This window comes from Antedon bifida, chromosome 4 (assembly GCF_963402885.1).
Source record: "Antedon bifida chromosome 4, ecAntBifi1.1, whole genome shotgun sequence".
NCBI lineage: Eukaryota > Metazoa > Echinodermata > Crinoidea > Comatulida > Antedonidae > Antedon > Antedon bifida.
The window spans coordinates 3,994,541-4,004,584 of NC_136229.1; the positions used below are offsets into that span (position 1 = coordinate 3,994,541).

The window sequence follows — 10,044 nt, forward strand, 5'->3', positions numbered from 1 at the left end:
AGACCTTGGTTACCATAGTAGTATGTAAACTAAATTGTAACAACCTAAATGTTGTCTGGAGCAAAGCATGAATTTTTTGCCGGTTCAGTAAAACGCTATAATTGTTTGTGTGAGGTAACAAGATTAGATATGAGGTAACAAGACGTAATTACGAGTTTTGGTTCATAATAAACCGTTAAATGTGCTAATGTCCTTCAATGATTGAGTTTTTGTTTAATAATGTCCTTCTGTGCGTAATTTTGCTTTCTCCTCCTGTGTAGATTTGTAGCAACGTAGTCCGTAATGACAACAATCAATACAGAATAGAGAAATCATGTAAACAAGATATGGCATGCGAGAACGAAGCAAACCAGAACTTTGCCGGTTGTTCTTCAGATGGCGGTGAAGATTTATGCCGTTATTGTTGTAGTACGGACTATTGCAACAAGGCTGCCAATCCGTCGTCGACTGCCAATCCGTCGACTGCCAATCCGTCGACTGCCAATCCGTCGACTGCCAATCCGTCGACTGCCAATCCGTCGACTGCTAATTTATCAACTGCCAAGCCGTCCACAACGGGTACGCAGATAAAATATTTTTGAACATTCGTTTAAATAGGCATCACATCTTTACCTAGTGTAGACAGCGCTTTAGAGGTACAAACCCCACAGGTACATAAAGACCCCCCCTCCAATCCCGCCCCCTACGATCAAGTATTCAAACTGGCGAGTATTATTATAGAGTCTCACTCTCTATGTAAAGAAGTAGGCCTTGTATTCAATTAAATACATTATTGTAATTTATAGTAGAGTTCTATAACTTTTTCAGAATATTACTTTCTACAACCATGCATGGTGACAGAATTGTTATACTCTAGTCGTATTTGAATGCCATTACTTAAAATGTTATAATTGGTAATAATACTGACAATTGAATTTATGTTGTTATCGTGCAAATAATCATTTTCTCTGTTCAATAAATTCATTTTCTTTACAATTTAGAATCAACTTGGATTGATACACGTCACGAGCAGAACTGTCTTCTGTCGGATATGATGGTCTATAACGAGAAAGTTGACACTCATTTACGAATTGCTCGTGTTGTTAATTCTCGGTCTGCTATTCAATGCACCGCCTTCTGCATTCTAGATCCAGCCTGTGCGTCTATTCGTTTTGACGGAAAGAGTGCGTGTGAGATGTACAGCATCATAGGCGACGGTAGAGATACCGGTAATGAAGACCCCAGCAAGAAGTACTACGAAATTAGCAAAAGTTATCGTCAGGTAGCCTACTGTTTGATTGGTCTATTCACCATCACTGTACACACACAACCTTACTATATTAAAACATATTACTGAATTGAAAATATATGTATAGTTGTTATTGTTGTTATGTAATATTGTTACTCTTTTTATTTAGGTCACTATCCATGAATATCTTGGTTGTAATGAAAATCAGGAGGTTGGGTACTCGTGCCAACAAGGAGACGTCTGTTGCAATATTGTCGAAAATGTTAACGAGGTTCGTGAATGCGAAAATCTGAGTAAGTAGCCTACAGTATATATATCATCGTCTGTAAAACCAAGGCAGTCAAACAGCAGGACATGACACTGAGCTCACCTTGCCAAAACAGTCCTTTGATCTTATGTCTGGATGCGACAAATACCAACAGTACTGTACTATGTACATATTCTCCGCGGCGCGTGGTGTCTGTTAAGAGGCGTTTAACTGATCGTGTCGCAGCCACAGATAAACCCTTTGATCAGCTCAACATCCTGTTAGATTGACTTGGTAAAACGAAGATGAGTGGGTACGATCTGAGTTCTCATGTACAGTAACCGTGTCATTGCTAGTATAAAGACACACTCATCAATCTCTTGAGTGAGTGGGTTATATTTTTAGATTCCAGGGAAGAAAATGTAGGTACGTCATAAACAGACGAGAGCGTTAACAGCACACGTTGTGTTGTACTGTACATGCGCGTGCCACGTCGTAATTTCACGAACGATATGGTACATTATCGAATAATATAATTAGTGATTTTTTAAAATCTTATTTAATTATTGCTTCATTCAAAGCTAGATGTCGATCTCTTTCTTTTTTTCACAAAACTAAACATTTTTTCTCCTGATTGTTTTCGTTTCAAGACAGGGCCACAATGCAAAACAGATTTTCTTTTACCTGATTGTGTATAAAAATGTTGTTAAAATAAAAAAAAAATAAATACAAATACTATTGTATTATTTTATTCAGTTTGCAATGAATATATTACATCAGCCACAAACTACAATTACCAGTTTGATTACCAACTCCTTGAAGGAATGACGAGAATAGAATTCAGCGTCATTGCATACAACGATGCTCATGTCGTGCTAACTTCAAGTCCCCAAGTCATGGATGACATGTATACGATTGCCATAGGTGGTTGGTCGAATACTAAATCCGTCATCCGTCGATGTCAGCACTGTACTGATGTAGCAACACACAATGCATCGGGACTCGTATCTGCGTACGAGTTTACCAAGTTCTGGATATCGTTTGAAAACGGAATTATCAGTGTTGGCCGGGTGGCGGAGGATCCATTCATGAAATGGCAAGATTTACATCCACTGCAAGTAAACTACATTGGATTCACAACTGGGCATGGAAGCGGAGGAATATTTAAGTTTTGTCATTAAACGTTTCTATACTTTGTGTGTCCTGTGATCCACTGTGCTGAGAAACTTGGGTTTTAGGAAAGAAAGATTTTAATTTATTTTAGGTGGTAATAAATCATTAGACCACTAGGGCTGTAATGGTATTGTTCAAACTCGATTGGATAGCGACTCTTTAACACTCTCGGGTCATAACAGCACTAATCCCTCAATTGTTATACGCATGATTTTATTTTATTTCAAACGCAGCTCTCCCGATGATTACCAGCACAACATGCCTTATCTTATTATATGTTCAAAATAACTGTAGGCCCTATAACTTATATAGCCGAAACAATAATTTGCCTATAAACAGCATATTATATAATAATTATTATCCTAGTTACTATTATCAATTAAATCGTTTTCATAGTCTGCTAAACAGTTAGCAGACTATGAAAACGATTTGATTGATAATAGTAACTAGGATAATCGTTTTCATAGTCTGCTAAACAGTTTAAAACTTTTTTTTATCTTATAATTATTGTATTTTATAATTGTATATAATACATAAATTATAATTGTATTTTGTATGTAATAATTGGTAGTGATTTTAATATTTGAAATGATTGTTAATGTTTATTATATTATTATTGCTTTTTTTATAATTAATTTCATTATAACGATGGTTGTAATTCAGTTTTTAACTGCAAGAACAATTAGAAATAATTACCTTTGATAACCTTTCATAACTAAAGCTCTGTCTACACTATCAAACTAGTCTGACAAAAAGAGTGTGAAGTGTCCAAATATGGTAGTGATGCGCTTAAATATGGTACTGATATGACATCATCATGTCCATATATAGGCACTTCACATTTTTTTGGTCACATAAATTTTGATAGTGTAAACAGAGCTTTAGTCAGATAGTTATGGGAAGGAACAAATTAATCTAAAAATATAAGCATTTGCTACAGTTACGAGTACTGTACCGGAGTAGGAAATGAGCTATAGAAATATATATAAAGTAGTAAAGCCTTGTCTATACACTCTATCAAACTTTGTCTTTTGTGACAAAGTGTGATGTGCCTGTATATGGACATGATGATATTACTACTATATTTGGGCACATCACATTTTTTTTGTCAAACTATAGTTTGATAGTGTAGACAGTGAAGAGAGTTAAAAGACCCTTTGACTGGATTCAGTTTGAAAGCAGACAAGAACACACTTCATTTGAAAATGGACAGAAACACAGTAAATGATATGATGATTTAATGTATTTTAATAATTCTCTTCTACCACTTTCTTAATATTAGTGTGTATTTTATTGAAAGTCAAGAGGAAGGGCTATACCTTCAATAAATGTCAAGAATATTATTAATTTCAATAAATGAGACTAGAGTGAAACAAAAATCGTTGGATATGTCGTCATGCTTCTACTAAAGTAAAATTAAATTTAAAAAAATCATCAAAGTTATTCAAGCAAGCAATATAGAGCCTATTGTTTTTCATGTAAAAATGGTTTTACAGAAATTTCCTCGTCCGAGCTCTAGAAAGACATAGGAGATTTATAGTCTCTGACTGCGCTAATGGTTTAATCATGGACCTATACATTTTTATTATAAAAATACAATTACAGTACTTATTTGAACTCACTATAAGGAAAGATGTATTAGGGGCTTTAGAAAAGCAGAGTCTCGTTTAAGCTCTGTCTACACTATCAAACTAGTGTGAATAAAAAAGTGTGATGTACCCAAATATGGTAGTGATTCCCAAGTATGATATGACGTCATTATTTCCATATGGGCACATCACAGTTTTTGTCACATAAAGTTTGATAGTGTAGACAATGCTTTATATTGAAATGCACACATGATAGTTTGCTAAAAAAGGTTGAAGATGGAGCAACGGAAACGCCGCTAATCACACGACTGGTAGCGTGGTTTTTAACTATAGAGTTTCAGCAGAAATATGTACACAAATAAATAATAGTTTACGCAGAGAAGTTCCTTTCTGTGTAGCTAATGTTCCTGCGTAGGAGGATTAGGTAAGTAAAAAGAATGTATATTGCATGAAAAAAAGTGTTTATGCGAGAGAGGGCTGAATTTTAAAATGGGTATATTACCGCCCTCAAACGATCCAGCACATGTGGTGTTTGTCGGAAGGCTGCTGCTCATAACTATTCATACACAACGTGTGTTTTGAATGTTCCTTTAATTTATTAATGTTCTTAACAGGCATTCCAACCCCTGGACATTCAAAAGCGAAACATATTGGTCTTGCCAATTGAAACCAATCTGTGAAAATATGTTTAGAAGAGACAACTAAATGCATAACATTATCCTGTGAACTTAAATTAATTTACTTAGTCAAAGCACAAACTTACTTACAAACTTTTCTTCCGCGTCATTTTCTAACAAATAATGATCATACATTTATGTATAAATAATGGTGCATAAATCAGTATACAGTAATTGTTGATGAGATACGAAATTGAGGTCTGCTCTATGTTAAATAAATCTTGGTATTAAAATAATTGTATTTTTTTTCTCACAGACATGCCATATACAGGAGACAAAGTATTGCTGCTTAATCATTCTGCAAATACTGTATTGTGAATTTATATAGCGTTTATGTAGAGTACTTTGAAAAAATCCTAATAATTCTACTTTGGTGAGTCTACATGGTCATACATAATATTCAAAGAATTTGATTTATTGTATATATAAATACTCCGTAACTATAACATCGTATTTATATTTCATTCTATTCCAATGTACAGTATATTTGTGTTTTATAACCACTCTACGACCGAAATTGCTGAAATGTTAAAAAATGTTGAAAACTCGGCCACTTACAGTGAAACACCAATACAATTAGGGTATACATACAATAATAAAATATTGAAAATGAATCCATTATTTTTTATTCAGAGATAATAAACAAACATGCCAATCCGCAAAAGCCTTTGTAATGCTTCGGCGGCATAGCTAGCGCGCAACCGATACACAATGCGCCAAACCATCGCTGTACGCGCTACTGTGATGCGCGGTGTATGTTATTTCGACAGGTAGCCTACCATTTTGACAATCGTTCGTAACCAGATTAGTTACTTTCAAAAAGTAAAATATTAACGGTCCAGACCGAATATAGTGTCAATATTTATAGTATATACCAATAATTAACCTATCTACCGGATTTCGTAAAAAAACGCGAAACACGAAGATCTTCGTGTTTGGCAGTCAAGCGTTGTGTTTCCAAAAACGAAGATCTTCGTGTTTGGCAGTCAAAGTGTTAATATCATTTTACTATAATGCACGATTATCAAATGCAATGAGAATTTACCATTACGAATTGATCAAACAAAGTACATCCGGTTACTCATTAACTTTCCACTTGTGTATTTAGCTGTATGTATAGACAGGTTTAATGATCTGTTGGGATTTCTTCTTGGTATTTGTAACCAGAGCATTCATAGAGATTCCTCGGCTATTTTTGTTTTATAAGGACTAATATTATCACGATTTATTCAAACAAAATAGTATACTTACAAAATAAAGAATCTTAACAGTGTGTAAACATCAATATAACAATAATATATCTAAAAATAAACTTTATAGGTTTATATTTATCAATTCAGTAACAACTTAAATTTCCCTGGAATTATCTCCGGTCATATCTCCATAACCCTTTTGTCATAACCCTTTTGTCTATAGACAAAATACTCGGAACATATATATTTATATTGATTGTAAACATTTTGACGAAATAGACCTATAACACGAAATGCTATTTTCCACTATTGCACTATTGACCCTTGACCTTGGATCGCACTGTAACTAATAAATGAACGGTCTTAGAAATTTTAAAATGATCCAATACGGACCAGGGAAGTTCCAAGAATCAATGCAAGAAGCACACTGCTGATTTTTTTAGCTTGTCATTTCCGGGCCAACTAGACTAGTGAGAGGTGCCATTTTATAATCATTTTATGTCCGAGAGTAACATTTCCGCCGCGGCCGACCATTTACTGGTCGCTTTGCCACAGGTCGTACTATTGGGGGTGGTGGTGGGGGTCATGTGGCTCATATATACACCCTGACCCCCTACTTAAAAAATCGTTCCCGCGCAGCTCTGTGCGCGCGGTATCTAGATCATGCTTTCAATAGAAAATATCGTATAGTTTTTGCAATATTTCATGTTCAGCACTGTAGCTCATGCTAATGCCGTAATATGTAAGTACGAATAATGTACAATATATAGGCCTACTTGTATTAACGTTTGGTTAATCACTTATTGCTGAGGGGTTCTTCAGTATCCATTAGATGGTTTGTACAGGGAAGAAGTCTCACTTTTTCCTGATTTGTGTTAGTGGTGTGATATACATTGAATTCGATGAACTACCTTTTCATCTGCCTAAAAGCAAATTTATACAGACGAGCAGTAAGCTCCATAAATAAGCCAGCGTTGTTTATAATTTTATGGCAATCTTGAGACCAATCTAATAACAGGACGCTGAGCTCACCTTGACAAATAGGAACTCGTAACATCCTCTGATCTTATGTCTGGCTTCGACAAATACCAACATACTATACGAATATATTGCACATAAACCCTCAGTAACCTGTTGTTAGATTCCTTTGTTGAGCCTGAGCTAATTCTCGTTTAGATTTATAAATTCAATAAAAGTGCACATTTATTCAATTCAGTTCTCAAATCATTGTAAAATAAAACAACCACAGGTAATTCACTATAGTATAGAGGCAACTTTATTTGCCTGCTTTTATTATGCAATATTTTATACCTTATGGAAACAGTATTTATTTTGAATAAATTCATCTGGTTCCAAATAATATTTATGTGGAATTTACTTGCTGGAAAAAGTTGAAGCAAGCGGAGACGCTCTACCGTCAATACCAACCAGACGGCTGGTGGCGCTATTCAGTGTCACTTTCACAAAACCATTCGAACACCCAGGCGTTAGTCTGAAGCAGTTGACAGATTGGCGACGAACACGGAGGTAATCTTTCCTTATCGTTTCTTTAGTTCAACATAAAAGTAAATTCCACATAAGTGTTTATTTTGTTTATCGGTTGTTGATTAAATAGTGATAAAGGTTTGAAACTTAAAAGATATGTGCTGAATAATGTTTAAAGGGATTGAAGTTTGTTCAGAATTTATAATTACCTATTTTACTCATTATGGTAGAATCTTGTGAAAAGGGCGATCATTTAATTATTGTTCAATATTCAATTTCCCCATTACGCAAATTTAACTACCGTATATTTATGAATTATTATTACCTACAAAATCAACACTTTTTAAACAATTGTTGGTCTTTCCCTTTTCATTTATTATATTTATATTAATATCGTAATGAGAATAACCGTATATTGAAAATGACGCAATACGTTAATGTACATACATGAAACAGAAAACATTACTAATGTATTAATAATATACTGTAATGATATAATGATTTGTATTTCTATCATTATTAATGTTATATATATATATATATCTTAAAGCTTATTAATTCTATCAATTATGATACAGTAATATAAAATGTAGGCCTATACTGTATAAATAATATGTAGAAACATTCTCTAAATCTTGAATTATTATATTTTGTAAGTGAGTAAGTTAATTTTAAAGATGGTTATAATTTGTATTTATTTATCTATTTATTTATTATATATCCAATGACATGATGTCTGTTCATTTTTTTTCTAATTCGAGATAGGCATGATTTTCACAGCTACTCTGAATATATTTTCAATGCCCACGAACAAGCTTGACTGCTATACTATTCACTCTGAATGATTTCATTTTGGTTTACAGTTTAGTTTGTTATGGGAGCCAAGCTAATAGGTCTACGCTGCCGTACCTACAGTATAAAGTTTATTATAATGTTTTTGCAAAGCGTCATGTTCATTTACCAGCACTTCTTTCAATTCCGTAATATGATTTTCCAGCTCAGATTTAGATGCATCTTTTAGGTTACGTATAACGTCTATGAATTCAAAACATTTCTTAAATGTTTGAATTGCTATTTCAAGTGGTTCAAATACTTCTGAAACCCATTTACTTTGAGATGAGCTTTGATGACCTTTTTTAAACTCATCTACTTCATCCAAAAAGGATTTACTGGTCGTAAAATATTCAACATCATTTCCCAGTTGCTCCAATAACATACGATCATTTTCTAGCAATTCTACTATCCGTGCTTTCTTGGAGTCGGTGAAGTAATCGTATAAATGATCTACTGCTAGACAACCCGCACTGGATATTAAGAATAGTACAATTCCTCCCACCATTCCAGGTAGACAACATGCCAGAACGCCTCCAACTACACTGGCAAGTTTACTGATAGCTTTCACTCCCTCTTTTATAGTATTTACATTGTTGACTTTTTTAATCATCTTGGTCAACTCTTCAATAACCTCTAAACGGAATTTTGACCACTTTTTGAAGTTTTTTGTATATGTTTCTGTTAGGTATATTTCTGTCAACTTCATTTTCGTTTCGTCATACCCAGATCCAAAAAGATGCTTACTCATGCTACAAAAAATATAAATATATATATATATATATATTAGAATAAAACTTAACAAATAAGAGGTTTAAACGACAACTTTACCGACAACCATATTTTCAATCAAAATCAATCAATCAAAGTAACATTTATTTTTCTTATAATACTGATACTAATACTGATATTATTTTATTGTCCATAGTAATCTAAATGGAAATACATTTGAAACAGGCATGAAAAATAATTTAAAAAAAAGATATACTATACAAATTTAACTAAATACGCAAATATACATTAAAAGCTAAGTTAAGTAGCCTATAATACATACAGATTAAAAGCTTTATCATAAACTTATAAAAACATTAAAAATACAATATTAAAAAGTAAGAATTGCACAATGATACGTTAACACTACAGTTTCCTATCTTTTTTTGCCGTGAGTTTATCAAAATGTACGACGTTGGCTATAAAGGCGTAAGGGACACAGAGCCTACCACTTCGGGATCGAATAAACTGATCATTTAGGGGATGACTGACATCACCCATTATACGCAAAGCAGCCGGTATTGATCTATCATTATATAATTCATTCAGGCAGATTGGCATATCGCCTATAAGTTTATCAGCCCTTTTCGCAATTTGATTTAGCCTTTTTTATCTTTCTTAAATAAATTACCACAATTTCAAATCAAACAGTAAGATAATACACTTTGGATCATCGACGTATAAAACAACTTCATAATAGTGATATCAATATTGAGAGTTTTCATTTTTCGCAATAATACATTCTTTGACATGCTTTACCAACTAATTTATCTGTGTTTGTCTTCCAGTTAGGTTTATGATCAATGATACATCCTAAATATGTGTATTCTTCTACCATATTAATTTCTTC

The 10,044-nt window shown here is 33.5% G+C and overlaps 1 protein-coding gene across 1 annotated transcript; it reads left to right on the forward strand.

Annotated features, from left to right (window-relative positions):
• Positions 1–266: 266 nt before the first annotated feature.
• Positions 267–2,955, forward strand: LOC144839962 (uncharacterized). Its single transcript, XM_078695561.1, has 4 exons — positions 267–558; positions 981–1,261; positions 1,398–1,521; positions 2,232–2,955. Exons 1-4 carry the CDS (start codon positions 327–329, stop codon positions 2,654–2,656), a joined length of 1,062 nt encoding a protein of 353 aa, XP_078551687.1. The 5' UTR covers positions 267–326; the 3' UTR covers positions 2,657–2,955.
• The last annotated feature ends 7,089 nt before the right edge of the window (positions 2,956–10,044 follow it).